The sequence below is a fragment of the Bombus fervidus genome, chromosome 12 (assembly GCF_041682495.2).
Source record: "Bombus fervidus isolate BK054 chromosome 12, iyBomFerv1, whole genome shotgun sequence".
Lineage (NCBI taxonomy): Eukaryota > Metazoa > Arthropoda > Insecta > Hymenoptera > Apidae > Bombus > Bombus fervidus.
The window spans coordinates 5256768-5275021 of NC_091528.1; the positions used below are offsets into that span (position 1 = coordinate 5256768).

Genomic DNA, 18254 nt, shown 5'->3' on the forward strand with positions numbered 1-18254 from the left:
CATATCCATTTTTTGTGAAATTTGAGTTTTCATATGCAATAAATAGTTCTAGTTTGCTTTTTTATATGTAAAATAACTTTTATGTATAAAAGTCATATTTGTATCTACTTCATAAATTTGTAAAAAATTATATTTTCTTAATTTTTTTTTAATACATACATATAAAAAGATATGTTCAAGAACCATGATTCACCTTTATCACTTTATGTTCTTAAAAAGGATAAATGCACAATTTGCAACCAATTTTATAATAGCATTGATAAAGATAAATACAACGCAAGAAGTATTTATTTAACTATAAATAAACATTTTTTGTGCAGTAAGCCATCGATTTGTTGATCTATTGTACGGTTTGATATTATATGAAACATAAAATGTTAAGTTTCGTTTGCACTAAAGAAAATTATTAATTTTTTTAATTTAAACATTTTATATCGTATATTATGATAACATTTTACACATTTGCATGTATTTTATTTCACATATTACATGTCGTTATACATATGTAGACACATATATGCTTATATTGACATAGTATCATAGATCTTCACGTGGATGTATGACATTATTGTCCAATAGACAATATCATGTAAAATATAATAAAGTTATTTAATCTTTATATGATCTACATAAAATTTTATTGCGCGATAAGTGTTATGTTCATGTATAATCAAATATTGTGGTCTATAATTCTTTCGATCTCCTTATTGGATATTTATATAACCTCATAAGTACGATCTTTTGAAGGTAAATCTCTAACTGTATTATTTTTTTTTTTTTTTATCTATCGTATTTAGAAATATATGAAATATTGATTTTTATTAATAGGTAGTCAAGAAGATAGATATATTATTCTTAACATTTTATATATTGTTTGCTTTATAAAGATAGAATTGCAATAGTTACAGAATGTCTGTGTTCTACCAATGCATTATTTGTCAGCATCCAAATGCTACTGTCATAGATTTACATAATCATCATATCCAACATCACAATCCAATAGAGTTATCGCAAACTATTATTAATCTTCAAGGCTTCAAAGTTATGAATGATATGAAATGTACAAAAAAAAAATATTTGCAACCTATAAATTTAGGTGATAACAATAACAATGAAAATATATACAATCATGTTTTTATTAAACCTGAACCAAAATATAAGTATAAAAATGAAGCAATTAATTCACCAAAAAAATTCACCCATGATAATTGTTCGATAAACTGTAATCAGTTTATTGCTTGGGAACGTGAATTGTATCAAAGAAAAGAAATAACTGATGAAGAATTTTTTAATATCACTGAAAGTCTTTGCACTGATCTAAATAAGAAGAAGCATAGAGGAAGGAAGAAAAAAGATAAAACAGGCGTAGAAGAGACAAATATAAGAAATATGTTACAGCAAATCAATACAATTATAGGAATAGAGAATACAACTGTGAAACAAGTAAAGACTGAGCCTTGTGAAACAGCAACAACTTCATTTTGGAATAATATAGATTCCACCGTTAATACAACTATTAATGAAGAATTCCTTGTACCAAAGATAACAAATCCAATAGAAAATACTGAAAAAAAACAGTTTACAGCTTTGGAAGTAGTTAGCACTAATACAGATACAGATGTTTTGACATATCATTCATCATGTAATAACTTTCCTTGGAATTCTATTATTACTGTGAATGCTGATGAACAAGAAATGTCTGTTGATGGCAAAAATCTTTACTCTCAGTCAGAGCAAATTGACATTGCAAATTTTCTTTAAACATAATATATGTGTTTTAGTTATATGAAAAATTATAAAGACTGAATGAAGTACAAATAATACAAACAATATCTTTTTATATTATTATGAAATCTGATTAGTTTGTAAGTTTGTTACTTTCCAGATTTATGTTTGTGTGTAATATGAATATAGATAAAAAAATTTTTTTATTTTCTTTTTATTAACAAAAACAATGTTTTATATAAATGAGCATAAACAATTTATATAATAATTTTAATATGTTTCTTTATATGTTAAATACATAAGTATTCATTCATTTTATTCTATATCAGCTGCATAAATAAGCACTGTATGAAAATTTCGTTTTATTTTTATTATTCAAATTCTATGAGAAAAAAGCCTATTATAAATGTTTCTATGTAATATATAAATGTACTTATAATAAAATCTTATTTTTATTATAAAATTTATAACATGATCCTATTTTAACTGTGGTGTGATGTCATAAAATTATAAATTTAAAAGTAATGTAAGAACAAAAGGTGCATACCATACTTATGTAGAAGATTTGAGTTTTTATTTTGTGCAATCTATAAGGCACATTATTCATAATTAATAGCAATCCATTGAATTAACATCTCCTTTTTTGTACATTGTTAATATATCATCCAACGTTGAATCAAAACTAGTGGAGTACGTGGTCAACCATCGCTCTTTCTCTTCAATATATGCAGCGATGTCCATATCAAAAATTGTTTGGAGAAAAACTTGCCTAGTCACACAAGGAATATATTGAAATGTTTTCTCCTCTAATTTTTGTGTTTTACTATCGGCTTCTATTGAATGTTTGTATATAGAAGCAAGTAGATTTGCATCATTAACATCTAGAATTTCTTCTATCACATTATTAGAATTACTGAGCATCTCACAATTGGAACTTGCAACGTTATCCGGTGGTTCGTACTTAACATAAGAGGTATCTAAAGTGGCACTATCTTTGGGTAGAGGTAATGCTGGTAAAGGTTCATTAAGTTTGTACTTCAAAAGGAATGCTTTTAATTTGTTTATTATAGCTGCTGATGTTTTGCATACTTCAAGATCACTGTCTTCTAGAGTAACCAAAAGGACCTAAAATGCAATGTAAGATGTGACTTATTGGTTAAGAATTATGTTATGTAAATCTACTTACTCTCAAGCAATTTTGTTTCGCTAATTCATCTAGTGCTTTATTAAGTCTCCGCTTTATCTCAGTTTCATTTAAAGATACGATTTTCCTGTGTTCTTTTGAAAACGTTACTTTTGGAAAATGACCATCGAGTACACCTTGATCGGACAAATGCGATGTTATAACGTGATTCCAATATTCAAGAGCACTTATCTTTACTTCCCAATGAAGATCAAGCACAGCAGTTTTTGCCATTGTCAATGTCATTGAATCGATAATATTTTTCCTAAAAAATAATTACTCTATCAATGAGATTGATATGACTGACAGCAGTACTGCACAACATTACTCACGGCCATTTACGATGTACATATAATTCCTTCAATAGAATTACTGCTTCCTTTCTGACTATGGCCTCGCTTTCATTGTTGAGTAGCATTATTGCAGTATTCTGAAGTAAAAGAATATAGTTTTATTATCAAATATTAATCGAAAATTATATACTTTTTAACGACACATACAGGTAAATCAAATTGCGATAATTTTTCTTTCCATAATTTATTTATACGAACAGTAGTTGAAAGAAAAACTAAAGCAGATGCTCGAACATAGCTTTCACTGTCTGTTTTGCTAATTTCAACTGCTAGCTGTAGAAACTCATTTGCCAATAAATATTCTTGAAACGCCGGATATTCTGCAAATATTTACGCATATTACATATGAAAATAACATTTTTCATAAATGATTACTTACTGTCTTCTGAAATTATAGCTATAGTATTTAAAACTTCCAGTACACTATCCCTTACTTCCCAGTTGACATCATGTAATCTTTTAAACAATGTTGGCCCAATTTCGTTCATGTGACTATCTGTTTCAGTTAACAATACTAAATCAGGTGGCATAAAATTCTGAATTGCTAACTTACATACTTTTAAAGCTTTCACGCAAATCTGAAAACAAAATTCAAGCATATTTATAATGCACGAATTATAAACCATCTTATAATGAATACATCTAAACTTACTATAGGCAATGTTCCAGGGTGATTTAGAATTTCTTGAGCCAATGACAATAAGCATATGGTTTCTACACATTCTTGCCATTTTAGCTTAAACTTTTCTGTCATGACTGCTAAACCATTTAGAAGCGATGATAATAATGTAGGATGATCAACTATGGGATCCCCTTCTAAGGGAAACTTATATACTTGTTTCCTTGGACTATTTTCCAAATGTGTTGCATTAGTCATACTATCTAAAGTTTTACTACATGCATCTGGCACACAATTTTTTAGGACATGACACATTGCTTGAAAGACAATAACTGCAATATCCTGATATGAGAATACATATATATATATATATACACATATACATATATATAAAATTATTAGATATAACTATAAACAACATATTGGTAATAATTTATAATATTATTATCAAAAATTTTTCTTGTACATACCCTATCCATGATATCCATTATTTCTAAAAGCATGTCAATATCAACTTTGGCAATCTGTGCTATAGGTACATCATTTTTAAGTACAGCATCCCTTACATTGTATCCCAATCTTTGTACAGCTGTACACGTCACATCAAACAGTTTGGTAAGAAACATATCAAAAATATCAGAATCTTTATATGTATGTTTAATGCATAAAGCCAAAGGCATAATCTATAAAAAAAATATTTAAATTATTTACCATTATGAAAGTATAAAAAGTAAAGTACTCACCATTATAGATATAGCTTGATGTTCAAACTTATGTTCCTGACTGAAAGAAAATTCATGCAATGATTGTAACTTCTTCCAAAATATCATTAAAAATTTGTTTGTCTTTACTAATTCTACCACATATGCTTTGGAGAGAAGCATTATAGATATATAATTCAATTCAGTGTAGAACTTCAGTGCTGTTTCAGTTTCTGTTTTTTTCCCTCCTCTAATAAATTGTTTAATTGGAATGAACAAACATAGAATGAATAGCTTATGAATATGTGATAAAAGTTTTGTACTAATACATGCTTCAAACAGTGCTTTTACCCTCATTTCTAAATCAATGAGTTCTTGGCATAATTCAGGTATTGTATTATCCATATTTGCAAACAATGTATTCTCAATGATACTGGTTAACAGATCTAGCGTAGTACACAATAGCTTATTTTCTTCCAAATAATTATCTTGCAGCACTTGACATGTTTGAATGTCGAAATTATTCGTTATCAATGGTGCTGCCATTGCTAAAATAACTTCTTTACAAAAATTAACATTTTGTTGTTCATGTGAGAGCAAAAGCCACAAAAATTTGTGGCTTTCACGAGTAACATATAGCGTGTGATTCCAATGTGCATATTTTACAACATCTTTCCAAGCATCTATAAAATACAAATTTTATCATCTTATAATTCTATATACACATTAAAAAACACATATTACTTACCAGAATCTATAATCCATTGTCTACCACTTCTATGTTTGATTAAATTAGATAACATTGTAATATAAGCCATTTTAATAGATACTGGTAAATCATCTTTACGTAGGTTAAATATGTCACACAATCTGTTGTACACGTCTTTAAACTGCCAATAATGAAATCTTAATTCATTATGTGAAACTAATCCTATGAGTTTTAAAGTAAATATAGTTATAGGTTGGGAGGGAAGGCACTCAGAATTCCATGTGTGCAGTGCTTTTAATACCCATTTTTGAAACAATTCATAATTCTCATAGCTATTTGTGTCACCTGGAATTAAATGATAAAATATATGATGAAATATAAATTATATATGAATACAATGAATAAAAATGGAATACACATAACAAAGATTAAGAAACGAATTCTTTATAATAATTTTACTATGCATTATGATATGATTTATAAAATAGTTTTCTTACACTCTTTAATATCTTCGGAAATGTGTGATAATAGAAGATCAAGATAGGTAGTAGACACAATATTATAATTAGGCAACAGAAATAGCTCCAAAACTTCGGCTAATCTTTTATTACTATTTAGCGATGACATTATGTTTTGATATGAAATTTTTGTATATTTGTGCGATACAAAATGTTTCTTTTTAGTTTCTTTACTTTCTGTTCATGCTTTTTTGTCCGCTGATAATTTCAAAATACGCACATAATATTATCATCCATTGCTTTGAACAGCAAACTACTATTTCTACCACTCACATATTTTCTGCGTTTTATAACTCAAAAATCAGGTATGTAAATAAAAACTTGATTCCTTAATTAAACGATTTACAGATAACTGAACACTTGCATGACCCGAAATAAAGAACTATTTTCAACAAACTTATAGGACAATCATTTAGTGATCTTATTTATTTTTGGCGGGCTTTTCAAATTATCAGTAATTGTATCTCTGATGTATCATAAAATAATATATCTTTTTTTTTTTCAAAGAAACAAAACTATACATAAATTTTAACCATTATAGGAATATATTTTATTTCCTAGGATTATAAAAGTGTATAATTAGAATATATTTCTTTTTCCTTCAATATTTTATTCTACACGTTTCACTTGAAAAATAAAGCTTAGAGTGGCTTGTAAAAATACGTACATAGGTATTCGTATACTTTTTAGGAACACATTACATGTGTTATACTTGGTTATACCAAATATTTTAAAATTTCATTCGCGTCATAATGACACTCAATTATCATAATTATATTGGTAAACTATTAAACAAATGTGAAAGTGTTTGGAAGTTGCAAAATATTTACCCTAAATTAATAATCTTATATTATATATAACCTTATAATAGTATAATCTTATATTTAATAAAAAATTAATATACAGTATGAATAGTCATCATAAGCATATAATAAGTATTAAAATGATCCCACTAAATACTGAAACTTGTTAATATTGTGGATGGTTACCTGTTTAAATATTTTTATGATTTCTGCAAAATATATAATATATAAATGCATCTGTATGCATATGTATGCATATGTATGTATGTGTATGTATATGTATGTATACAAAATATATATATTGCGTCAAATATTTTGCAACTTCTAAATATTTTCAGGATTGTTTATTATTCCGCGGTCTAATTATAACAGAATGAAATATTTACAAATGTATTATTGCGCGCTTAACATGCAAAATATAGAAAATTGTTGGAATTGAGAACCTTTAATGCTGAGATTGATATGTTCAGATTATTCCTTCAGTAACGTGAATGTGAGTAACAGTTAACAGTGCTACATTCACCATTTCTGTGGTGATCTCTATTTATCGTGCCTTTATCATTTCCGTGCAATGAACTCGAATTTGTTGCTTTATTTTTTATAAATTACAATAGTGGTTTATTATAATTTATAATAGTGGTAATACCATTTTAAAAATTTAAAATATTATTCACTAATTCTATTCTAACGACAAATGCACTTAATTTTACTGTGCACTTAATTTACTGTGACTTACGAATTTTGAAAATTATCATTTTTATCGTATTTACTATCATATATTTAGGAATCTATATTATAAAAGTTATCTATATTTTAATTATTTGGGTAATAACTATATTTCAATATTATAATAATTTCTTGTTTGTTGAAAGATATAATCTGACGTTTATGAGCTTTTCGTTATTTATTTTCGGAAAATCTCAATATTTTCAATTTTTACTTATTTGAAATAAATGATATGATTTTGATTGATCTTTAAATTATTGTACGATGTGAGCTGTGCTATAGTAATAAAAATATTTGATCGTCTTCCGTTTGACATTTATAAATTTTTATCTTCGTGCAATGAGTCGTGAATCATTTATTTCCTATTAGTACACGTACCTCAAATTTTCAAGTAATCATTGTATTATAGAATTTAAAAGAATTTGATTTTATAATATTGTTTATGAATATGAAGATATGAAATTTCTATAATTGTTAATCAATATCAATATATAAATATATATCTTTTTTAAAATATGAAAGTTATCTTTAATTATATTGTTACATTAAAATAAATTCTTTTCTGATGCCCTAATTAAAAGTACTAAGTTTATAGGAAACATATTTCATGATTATATTCATGAAAGCATTTAATCATTACTGAGAATAAGCATTTACATTCTTTTGTTGTTTGAAAGCATACTATCACATTATCTCATTTTTATTGAGTTAATAATCACAGATATAAATTTAACGTTGTATACACTATCATTATTTAAAACAATCTTTGAATTATCATTATAATTTTAATATATAACTGTTTCTTATAAATATATCTTATAAATAAATTCTTATAAATCTATAAATTTTGTTTCTAGAGATTGCAGAACTATTTAAAAATGGCATGGACACGCTATCAATGTATTTTAGCAGCACTTATGGTTGTTACTGGATCTTTCAATACTTTATCTGTAAAGTATGTAAATAAATTAATTGTCAAACTATTAAATTATGAGTAATTAAATTTATATTTTTAGATATGCAGATCAACAAGTTGTACCAGATGAAAATGGTCAACCTAGGCATTTTAATCATCCTTTTATGCAATCATCTTTCATGTTTATTGGAGAGATGATGTGTCTTTTAGTATTTAAAATCCTTTATCATTATTATAGTCGCAGAGGAGTAAGCATCTTTCATTGCATATACATATATTTATTAAATATAAAATATCTAAAATTGAATTTATCATATTAAAGGATAATTCTGTGGACAGCAATCCGTTAACTAAAGGCTCACATGTATTTAATCCTTTTATTCTACTGATTCCTGCTTTATGTGATACATGTGCTACTTCTATTATGTATGTCGGCTTGAATATGACATATGCTAGTAGTTTTCAAATGTTTCGTGGTGCTGTTATAATATTCACTGCTGTGCTCTCAATGGGTTTTCTTAATAAAAAACTAGTTAGTAGGGAATGGTTAGGTATAGTAATGGTTATAATTGGTTTAGCTCTTGTTGGGCTCAGTGACATAACTATGGAAAAATCCGATGTCAGCACAAATTCTATTTTAACTGGAGATTTACTTATCATATGTGCACAGGTAAAACTTCATTTTATATGTTTTATATATTTTGTATATTTGTATATTTTATATTTTAATGTACATATTTTTATAATAAAATTGCTTTAATTTGCATAATAATTATTATCATAGGTTATAATTGCTGTTCAAATGGTAATAGAAGAAAAGTTCATAGCAGGACAGAATATACCAGCGTTGCAAGCAGTTGGCTGGGAAGGTTTATGAAGTTTCTGAAATACAAGTTTCTGAAATATCTAGTACATAAAAATATATTCTAACAAACATATATTTTATTTAGGTATATTTGGATTCATTACTATATGCATTATAATGATTCCGCTTAACTTTATACATGTTCCACCTCCTTTTGCTGACAATTCGCAAGGAACCCTTGAAGCTACTAAAGATGCATTCATCCAGATTGGAAATAGTGGTCATTTGCTGATGGCTATAGTTGGTTAGTATATATAGACATATTTATTCTTATTTATTAAAATTTATTTTTTAAATGATCTTCTTACAGGTATATCATTCAGCATAGCTTTCTTTAACTTTGCTGGTATTAGTATTACTAAAGAAATTGGTGCTACAACAAGGATGATATTAGATAGTGTTCGAACAATTATCATATGGGTTTTCTCTTTAGCATTTAGGTGGCAAGCCTTCCATTATTTACAGGTAAATTTTATAATTGATTTTTTCTGTTCATAATGAAATTGTATCGTCTAAAATTAAAATTAAGTCACATATAAACGTGTAACTATTTAATTTTTAGCTCATTGGCTTCATTGTTCTACTCATTGGAATGTGTTGTTATAACAATGTTATTATTCCTCAACTAGTAAGAAAATGTAGATATCGTTTAGGCCGTCATAAACCACCACCAACTGATCGTGAGCGAATTATTAATACAGCAGCAGATGATATTCCAGAAACTCAATAAAGATATATTTCTCTTTAAGTGTACTTGAATGTTTACTATTTTGTGATGTTGAGAACTATTATATAGTTTCTCTAAAGTCTGCAATCACAATAATATGTAAAATGCTTTCAATTTGTTACATTTGCAAAATTCATTAAATTTATCAAAATTAGTACTTTTGCAAAGTTAATTAATTAGCACAATTCTTATAAAATGTATATTATAGTTAGAAAAATTCGAATTTTTTATTTATCTTTTAAGTTGAATGTGAAAAATAAGTATTGTCCCAATTTTTATACAAATTTTTGTAAAAATTACATTAATTAAAACAAAATTCTCATTGTACAGCAGAATCTTTTAGCAGAATCTCAAGGTTTTACTTATAGGTGGTATTTTGAATGAAATGAGGGTATTTTATACATATACGTAAATATATTTTACTACTGTAAAAGAATGTGTTAAAAGATGTATTATTGCAAGGAAATATTGAGTTATTTCTTCATGGTATATTTTTGCTCTCCTTATTTTGTAGTATTCATAAATAGTTGAACTGAAATTTCCACCTTTGAAGTCTAATTGAATAAGTTTTGTTACTCTACCTGCTTTGCTTTTTTATAAATTTCATACTTATTAACAAACATACGCGTGTAGAACACTTATTTTCTATATTCTATGTATAGTTAAGATATTAAATTTTGTAAGATATTAAAAGAGAAGGATAGTACTTAGAGTCACATGTATTTATTATTTCCTACATACTTTATATATACGTGATAAACTAATTTGTGCAGAAAATTGTTAACGTAGCATATACACATATGTAATATGTGTATACAGCACATGTTTATATATACATACATATATACATATGTATGTAATAATGATATTACAGTACGCATGTTTAAGCACGCACGTATACCTAATAACATTCTCTAAATAAAATAATATTGACATTTTCATAAACCAGAAAAGATTATGTGAATTATAATCTTCCGTGAATTATAATTATGAAAAATAAAGTAGTAATGTACTGCACATTAATCAGCGATTATAAAATATTTTCAATTCAAGTTCTGTTTTCTGACCACATTACAAATGCTGTATGGAATGTTTATTTATAAGACTAATTTTTTCTGTTTCACGTATTCATATCTAAGTTCTGGTCGCCGCCAACTTAAGTTTAAAATCGCATTTATATCGAATATAACCCACTAGCGACAAGGAAAACTAATTTATCATACAAGAGGTTTCACTTATGCATTGATATTATAACATTTAATATCAAACCAAACATACGTGATACTTTTTCTAATTTCTCACAATTATGAACAAAACATGTAAAACATAACCATCAGAACTATCTAAATTTCTTAAATGAATACGCAACATTTATTATGCTTTTACGACAAATAATGTAAATGGAAGATGAATTCAATTATATTGTTCTGGCAATACATAAGAAATATCATCCCAAGGATGTCGGTATAAACCTTGTTTCAACCTTTTTTGATCCATGTAATGGCCTGCAATAATAAAATAATTATATTGTTTGAGTATTGTGCGTACCTTTTTATACATCATTGCACTAAGCCAGGAATACCTACCAATAAAACCTATACTTCTACCAAGAACAAATAAGCTATTTATAGCACCAATTTCGATATATTCTTGTGATTCTTCTCTTGTGAAGCTTCCACTGTTCCTCAACATATCAACAAAAGCACAAGCAATTATACCATCCACATTCAAGATTAAATTAGGCTTCTTACTCGTGGTTATTTTTTCAACTTCCAGTGCATATTCTACCAACGGTCTGGCAGGGAAATGCTCCATTACATATTCTTTAATGAGTTTTACCCGCATGTCTGGATTATTTATAGACTTTATACGATGACCAATACCCATTATGAGTTTGCCCTTCTTACGTGTATTATTTACAAACTCTTGTGGATGTAATCCAGCATCATATGCTTCAGAGAACATACGAGCCGCACCATCCAATGCACCACCGAAACGATCACCCTATGATTAAAATTTTTGTCAAATATTAATATTATTTCTTACATGAAAGTAATACACAAAAGTGAATAACATAGTATAAAATTTCTTTCTTTTACTTACGATAGTCAAAAGACCAGATACTAAAGAGCTAACTAAATCTTTACCAGCTCTTGCACAAACAATAGTGTTATGTGCCCCTGACACGGCAGGCCCGTGATCAGCTGTTAACATTAAAGACATTTCAAGAAATTTACAATACATTGGCGCCAAGCACCGTTGGAACCACAATAATGAAACTACACCACCAATTCCTACATTCTGTTTAAGAACTTCTGTTACAGGCATTCCAGCATATAATAATTCTTGGCCACGTTCATCACATATCGAAGTCATGAATGAAGCTGGTTTTCGTATCAGACCGAGTTCCTAAAAAAGAATTAAATTAAGGATGCTCTTCATGATGATTACATATGTATACACATCAATATGTAATTTAATAATGCAATAGTTGAACATACCCTAGCCCAACTGTAATCCATAGGAACAGTGGGAGGAGGAACTTCCGGTGCAGGTACTATCACTCCCTCTTTCACAAGATTATTGTAAACAGTCTGCATTAAGTCACCTAAGCTATCAAAACTGTCAGGAACAAAAGCACCAGCTTCTTTTAATGCAGCATTTTTGGCAGAAGCTGTTTCTAAATTGCTATGAGCAATAGATCCAGCATGACCAAACTGCACTTCAGAATTGAACATGCTGGCACAGGTACCAATGCACCAAGCGATCAATGGCTTTGTAATTCTCTTTGTTTTCAGTGCTTGACATACTTCATACTCTTCCACACCACCGACTTCACCAAGAAGTACTATAAGTTTCACTTCCGGATTTTCTTGATAACGTATAATGTGATCCATAAATGTTGTTCCTGGATAACGATCTCCACCAATTGCGACACCTTCCAATACTCCATTAGAAGCTTTGGAAATTATATTATTTAGTTCGTTAGACATGCCTCCGGAACGAGAGACATATGCAACACTAAAAATAACAATTTCTTAGTATAAAGCAAGATTAGAGAAAGTATATTATAATATAACGAACAATGGTGGTACCTGCCAGGCCTGTAAAGTTTACTATGAAGAATATTGTCCATCATTCCACCGGTATTACCAATTTTGAAACAACCAGGTTTGAGACCTCCAACAGTGGCTGGACCGATGATAGTAACGCCTTTATGTTGCGCCATTAAAATTAACTTTCTCGTCATATTCTCAGGTATTCCCTCAGCAATAATAGCAATTGTTCGAATTTGAGGGAATTCCATGGTTTCCACAGCGCTTTCGTATGCGGATCTTAAGGATGCAAACGTGACCATAACGTCAGCATCTGTGTGTTTAGTCATAGCGTCTTTCATTTGTTTATAGACAGGAATGAGTACCTATCATTAAAAAAAGAAATTGTATTATACTTTCAACAAATTTCATTCAATAAAATGAAAACAATTGTTTAAATTATACCTCTTTGTGACCCCAGTAAAATTTTTGTTTGTGGTCACCCGTGAAAGGATATACAATGGCAGCTACAGATGGTTCGGATCTACGACAAACGAAGTCAAAGTCTAACATACTTTGAACAGCTCTATTTTGCATTCCCCAGATAATGGATCTGGTTTTACAACTAAAGAGCTGTTTGTGTGATGATCCGTCAACAGTGTCGCTTGCTTTTAGTTTGGACTGTTTAGTGGGTGAAGAGGAAGCACTAGCAGAGGGAGCTGAAGGACCTACATCTTGTCCCGAGGGTAGCAAAAAATTTGCAGTTGAAAATTCTTGCGCTTCAGGATCTGGAATTGGCTTTTTGCCTAAGGCCATCGCACATATAGCTGTCATGTGAGTTTCTGGACCGAATACATAAACGGGAATACCGAGTCTTTTACCAACTTCACGTATAATTCTAGAATTCGACATATAAATCATTTGTTAAATATTTGCTAAATATGATAATTAAAATTACATTATTTAAATGTATTTATACCTTAGACCTTCTTGATAATTAGGCCCCGCTCTTCTTACGAATATTTTTACGTTATGATCTACGAGTTTAGGCTGGTACTCTTGTAGTGCTTTTACAATACCTTTGAAAGTGGCAGCCACATTTGTAAAATTAGCGATACCTCCACCAATGATCAATACTTTCCCCTCTTGCCGTTTTTCTTTTGTCATCAAGCTCAGAATGGTTTTTGCGTACTCGTAAGTTTGTTGTTCGCTAGGTGCACCAGAATATTCTCCATAATTAGCTAATTCATTCGCGGCTCCCAAATCGCAAATAGTGTCCGAGTATATCACGGATGCTCCTGGAAGAAAGGTGATTAGAAAATGAAACATGCAACCGAAAGCGATAAACCTTTGTTGAAATAAAACAAACGATTTGACAATCACAATTTTGTTAGAATAAACTCGATTAATCACGTAAATGATACTGCTGTGCGCTTCTACTGACCACCGCCAGCAACCATTGTCCATATCCGACCAGCTGGATTAAGAATAGTCAATTTCAAGCTAGCTCCAGATTTAGAATCTAAATCGGCGATGTAGGCCTCTTCTGGATAAGCATCCCTTCCAAATGGTGGTGGATAATCAATATCTCCCCAGTCAGGTCTGCAGATGAAGTCCGCGGTTGTGTCCAACTTTGCAGCGAGATCAAGTATATAAATTCCATTTTTTGTTACCACCAATGGGTTTATCTCTAAGTAAGTGAAATATAAGTTAACATAAAGCTTATATAGAGATTCTACAAATTTGCCAATCACTCTGAAAAAAAAATATGAACATTCATTACCAAGAAGTGTATGCAAAATGAGAAGATAATATACTTGGACATATTTTTACTCTTTTTTGTCATCTGCTACGTGTATTAATAATTTATTGATTATAGTAGACCGATCTGGTGCTTCTTCTCCAACAGGTACATCTAATTTCAAGGCCTTTGCATCAACATCTCCAATGTCAACACCACCTTCATGATGGAATAAAATGGTATCAGCATTTCTGTGAGAATAGATACAAACATAGGCTTCTTCTTCCTACAAATGAAAGCCCTATTAATATCTATTCCATTAGTTTATATAGTACATATATAGTCTAGTCCTATTAGTTTACTTGTTTGTGAGGAACAAAAGGCTCGATGATGAATGTTCTCAGTTTTCCAGTTGTATTCCCCACTTGTTGATCTTTGTTCATTCTTTCTGCAATCCATTGTTTTACCGCAGCCAAATCAGCATTCACTTTAATTAGGCCAAGCTTTCCTCGCCGTTTGATCAATTGATCTGGTTTTACCACTAATTTTTCAGTTTGGACCCATGGATGCTCATTCACAATGTCTGTCCAATTTGTGTTTTCTGTAATGGTCACAAACCGACATTTCACTGCATTTGTGCCAGAAGGAAGTTTGCGATTAATGAGATCTTTTCCAGTTGCTTCACGAATTGCTTTTGCTGACATCTTCTAAGAGTTCCTAAAAATAAATACAAAGCGTGTTAATGGAAACCTATTATAAAACATAAAAAATTTAAGCTTTTATTTCGAATAGCTTTTTGCTCTCAATGCTTAAAGAAAAATATTTTATTATTCAAAATTCAAAACTCAGGAAAATTATAGTATACGTTTCCAAAAAAAAATACATAAAATAATATTTGGTTTTATAAGGCTTCGAGAATTTAAATTCTCGATTGTAAGAAAAAGTCGGCTGACTGCATTACAGAGACCATAAAAAGGGATTTATTGAAATAGTATAATTACTATTTAACTTTATCGTAAACCAACCTCTTTTTCACGAAAAAATTTACAAAAAACGATTCTAATATTTTTCCTTAATTTAGGAAGAATTAGTAAAAGTTCTTAAAGTATCGGCAGATTCAATGTAATAAACAATTATAAAATAAAGTTTGAGGTCATATTCTCTTCCCGAAACGTTCTCTATTTTACGTCATATACTTTGAATAATATATGCGTTTTTGTCAATAACCATTCGAAGTTACACAATCATCGAAGTATATTATCTGCAATGTATTCACATCTTAGCATGTATAATAAGACACGTGGTATAATCCATCAGACTGTAATGTAAAAAGTACGAATAATAAAAGCTTATTACTTTAATACCTAACACTGATATAATAATGATAATAATACCTAACAATATAGATAAAAGTAAAAGATTTTAATATATTTAATAACTCGAATGTAACAAATATTTAGTGAACTTCTCCAATCTATGAAATATACAGATAATTATCAATTATAAACTATAATTTATTCTGGAAGATCGTAATTATAAAGTTTATATATAGAACGTTACACAGAACGTTCTAAACGATGTAAAGTATGAGCAAGATAGACACTATCAGTCAGGAACAACTAGGAAAATTATAATTTCAAATGAGATTTGCAAAAGAGAAAATATACTAGTGCCTTGTAAATTTTTTTAACTGTTTTTGTGAAGATTAACTAGAAGTATAGAATAAACATTTTATTTGAATTATTATTTATTTAATACATGATACTAAATTATGTATACAAAAACGATATTATAATTTAAATTCGTTATTTTAATAGTAAGCAATGCAATAGAATGGCTTACACTAGAGAAATCTTTTATCTATATTATTTATATTTTATATATTTTGTGTATTGTATAAAACATTTATATAAAACATATTGATAAAATGTTAAATGAATCTAAAAAAATATATATATGTATATATAAAAGTTACAAAATATTTAATGCAAACTTATTTACAAATTTATTTAATAAAAGATTAGTACATAGTATGAATACAGGTATCTTAAATATATAATAAATGTTACAGATGGTTCCACTGAATATTTCAGCTCATTAATGTAACAAATAATTTAAAATTTAAATACTTGTATGATCTTTACGAATTATGTATTTCCACTAAATATGTTATGACCTGTATGTACATTTTCAAATTCGTTTCAGACTTTAACATGATCATGATAATCGAATCTCATTACTATAATTATTAATTACGGATATTTGTGCAAATTTATATTTTTATAAATATAATTTAAAAAATGAAATCTACGTAGAAAATTGTTCCACCTACTAAAAACTATAGCATTATACAATCGACATTTTATATACTTGTTCATATTGTATATTATCTATGCATTTTTGTACCATCAAATTTCTCATAAATGCATAAAAATTCACAGTCTATTCACTACAACGTTAACGAAACTTCAGGATATTTCGTATACACACATAATATATTCGTAAAAGATTTCTATAAGTGTTCGAATAGCAAGTATTCGAATAAAATAAAAACTATTAATTTTTATTTTAAAAGAAAAAATTAATATAATTAATAATTTTCTATTACAAATTCTCTCAATTAAACAAATTTTTAAAAAAATTTACTTTTTTTATTTATATTACTCTTCCAGTAAAGCAACAATCTATTGAGTTTAGAAACTTGGTATCTCGGGAAGGTTATCGAGTATCACTGTCTGTACCTATCTATCTATTTCATGCCGTGGCGGAATTCCTGATATATATCTTCCCTTACTAACTGACCAAATTCGGTCCCGACTAGCAGTCACTTAGCAAGGCAATACTGAACATAATGACTTCAATATTTCATTAATCCAATCATGAAAATCTAATTAAGACCATCATTCATGTCACAAGAAGTCCATGTCTGAACGATCGCAGAAAAATATAGGAGAGTAAGAGAAACTCGAAGAAACACTTTCACTTTGACACTAGCGACTACATGGTATTTCACGTCATCATATTTTATTTTTTCATTTTCTATATTGCAATAGTCTATATTATTTTATTGATAAGTCTACATTAAGTGAAATTATATAAATACTACAAAATGTTTCTGTTCATCAAAACGATAAACTGAAATTTGAATATATTCCTATTGCCTAGTGTATTATTTATGAAATCACAGAAAAATAAATATATAATAAAAGAACTACAAAATGAAACTACACTCACTTTTATGCTCCACCTATTAAACAAACGTTATGTAGACTAAAAAATTGATATTTTGTCGCACTAAATTTTGTAACCTATTCAAAGGATAACATAGAACGTCTGCCACGCAAAACCGCTGGCGGTTGACTGAATGTTCAAAGTGACACTGCTCGCATATGTAAGACCAAAAGCTGACGATATCTCAAGATATCGTACGATTCTGCTGTTTTTTTCTCCCACGGATCGTATTAACCCATTTTCGTCTTTTTTCTCTTCTCGGTGTCATGCGTTATATTCTTTACAATTTAAAGATTAGAATATAAAAGTGTTCCCTTACTTGGAATTATGTAATCATGGCGACAAGTTCTTTTGGTTCTTATTTAAAATTTAGCAAATTAGATTCATTTGTAAGTTTGAATA

At 28.7% G+C, this 18254-nt stretch overlaps 4 protein-coding genes across 5 annotated transcripts; 2 read left to right on the top strand and 2 right to left on the bottom strand.

Annotated features, from left to right (window-relative positions):
- The first annotated feature begins 485 nt into the window (after positions 1-485).
- Positions 486-1853, top strand: LOC139993004 (uncharacterized). Its single transcript, XM_072014356.1, has 2 exons — positions 486-747; positions 829-1853. Exon 2 carries the CDS (start codon positions 910-912, stop codon positions 1759-1761), a length of 852 nt encoding a protein of 283 aa, XP_071870457.1. The 5' UTR covers positions 486-747; positions 829-909; the 3' UTR covers positions 1762-1853.
- A 424-nt stretch (positions 1854-2277) lies between these two features.
- Positions 2278-6209, bottom strand: LOC139992998 (integrator complex assembly factor Brat1). Its single transcript, XM_072014350.1, has 10 exons — positions 5788-6209; positions 5330-5635; positions 4624-5264; positions 4351-4563; positions 3914-4222; positions 3641-3839; positions 3409-3581; positions 3241-3338; positions 2912-3173; positions 2278-2850 (listed from the first exon to the last, which is right to left on the bottom strand). The coding sequence occupies exons 1-10, from the start codon at positions 5915-5917 to the stop codon at positions 2335-2337; spliced, it is 2847 nt and encodes a 948-aa protein (XP_071870451.1). The 5' UTR covers positions 5918-6209; the 3' UTR covers positions 2278-2334.
- A 771-nt stretch (positions 6210-6980) lies between these two features.
- Positions 6981-11351, top strand: Tango9 (transport and golgi organization 9). 2 transcript variants are annotated; one of them, XM_072014353.1, is made up of 8 exons: positions 6981-7104; positions 8195-8292; positions 8354-8501; positions 8576-8923; positions 9038-9122; positions 9204-9362; positions 9429-9583; positions 9681-11351. In XM_072014353.1, exons 1-8 carry the CDS (start codon positions 7060-7062, stop codon positions 9846-9848), a joined length of 1206 nt encoding a protein of 401 aa, XP_071870454.1. In that variant the 5' UTR covers positions 6981-7059; the 3' UTR covers positions 9849-11351. The 2 variants fall into 2 exon arrangements, with proteins under 2 accessions (XP_071870454.1, XP_071870455.1); XM_072014354.1 differs by lacking the exon at positions 6981-7104 and adding an exon at positions 7111-7250.
- Positions 10553-18003, bottom strand: Atpcl (ATP-citrate synthase). Its single transcript, XM_072014349.1, has 11 exons — positions 17856-18003; positions 14984-15338; positions 14714-14907; positions 14325-14635; positions 13860-14178; positions 13346-13778; positions 12941-13266; positions 12347-12866; positions 11949-12254; positions 11432-11849; positions 10553-11350 (listed from the first exon to the last, which is right to left on the bottom strand). The coding sequence occupies exons 2-11, from the start codon at positions 15323-15325 to the stop codon at positions 11259-11261; spliced, it is 3261 nt and encodes a 1086-aa protein (XP_071870450.1). The 5' UTR covers positions 15326-15338; positions 17856-18003; the 3' UTR covers positions 10553-11258.
- Between the last annotated feature and the right edge of the window lie 251 nt (positions 18004-18254).

What these genes read in the sequence shown, in the direction of transcription:
- LOC139993004 (XM_072014356.1), top strand. Translation starts at nt 910, where the DNA reads ATGTCTGTGTTCTACCAATGCATTATTTGTCAGCATCCAAATGCTACT.
- LOC139992998 (XM_072014350.1), bottom strand. Translation starts at nt 5,917, where the DNA reads ATGTCATCGCTAAATAGTAATAAAAGATTAGCCGAAGTTTTGGAGCTA. An exon ending in ATCAAGCTATATCTATAATG is followed by an intron (nt 4,564 to 4,623) that starts GTGAGTACTTTA and finishes TTTTTTTTATAG; the next exon opens with ATTATGCCTTTGGCTTTATG. An exon ending in TATGTACATCGTAAATGGCC is followed by an intron (nt 3,174 to 3,240) that starts GTGAGTAATGTT and finishes ATTATTTTTTAG; the next exon opens with GAAAAATATTATCGATTCAA.
- Tango9 (XM_072014353.1), top strand. Translation starts at nt 7,060, where the DNA reads ATGCTGAGATTGATATGTTCAGATTATTCCTTCAGTAACGTGAAT. An exon ending in ATTCCTTCAGTAACGTGAAT is followed by an intron (nt 7,105 to 8,194) that starts GTGAGTAACAGT and finishes TTTTGTTTCTAG; the next exon opens with AGATTGCAGAACTATTTAAA. An exon ending in AAGCCTTCCATTATTTACAG is followed by an intron (nt 9,584 to 9,680) that starts GTAAATTTTATA and finishes TTTAATTTTTAG; the next exon opens with CTCATTGGCTTCATTGTTCT.
- Atpcl (XM_072014349.1), bottom strand. Translation starts at nt 15,325, where the DNA reads ATGTCAGCAAAAGCAATTCGTGAAGCAACTGGAAAAGATCTCATTAAT. An exon ending in GTAGCAGATGACAAAAAAGA is followed by an intron (nt 14,636 to 14,713) that starts GTAAAAATATGT and finishes TTTTTTTTTCAG; the next exon opens with AGTGATTGGCAAATTTGTAG. An exon ending in AATTATCAAGAAGGTCTAAG is followed by an intron (nt 13,779 to 13,859) that starts GTATAAATACAT and finishes GTCGAATTCTAG; the next exon opens with AATTATACGTGAAGTTGGTA.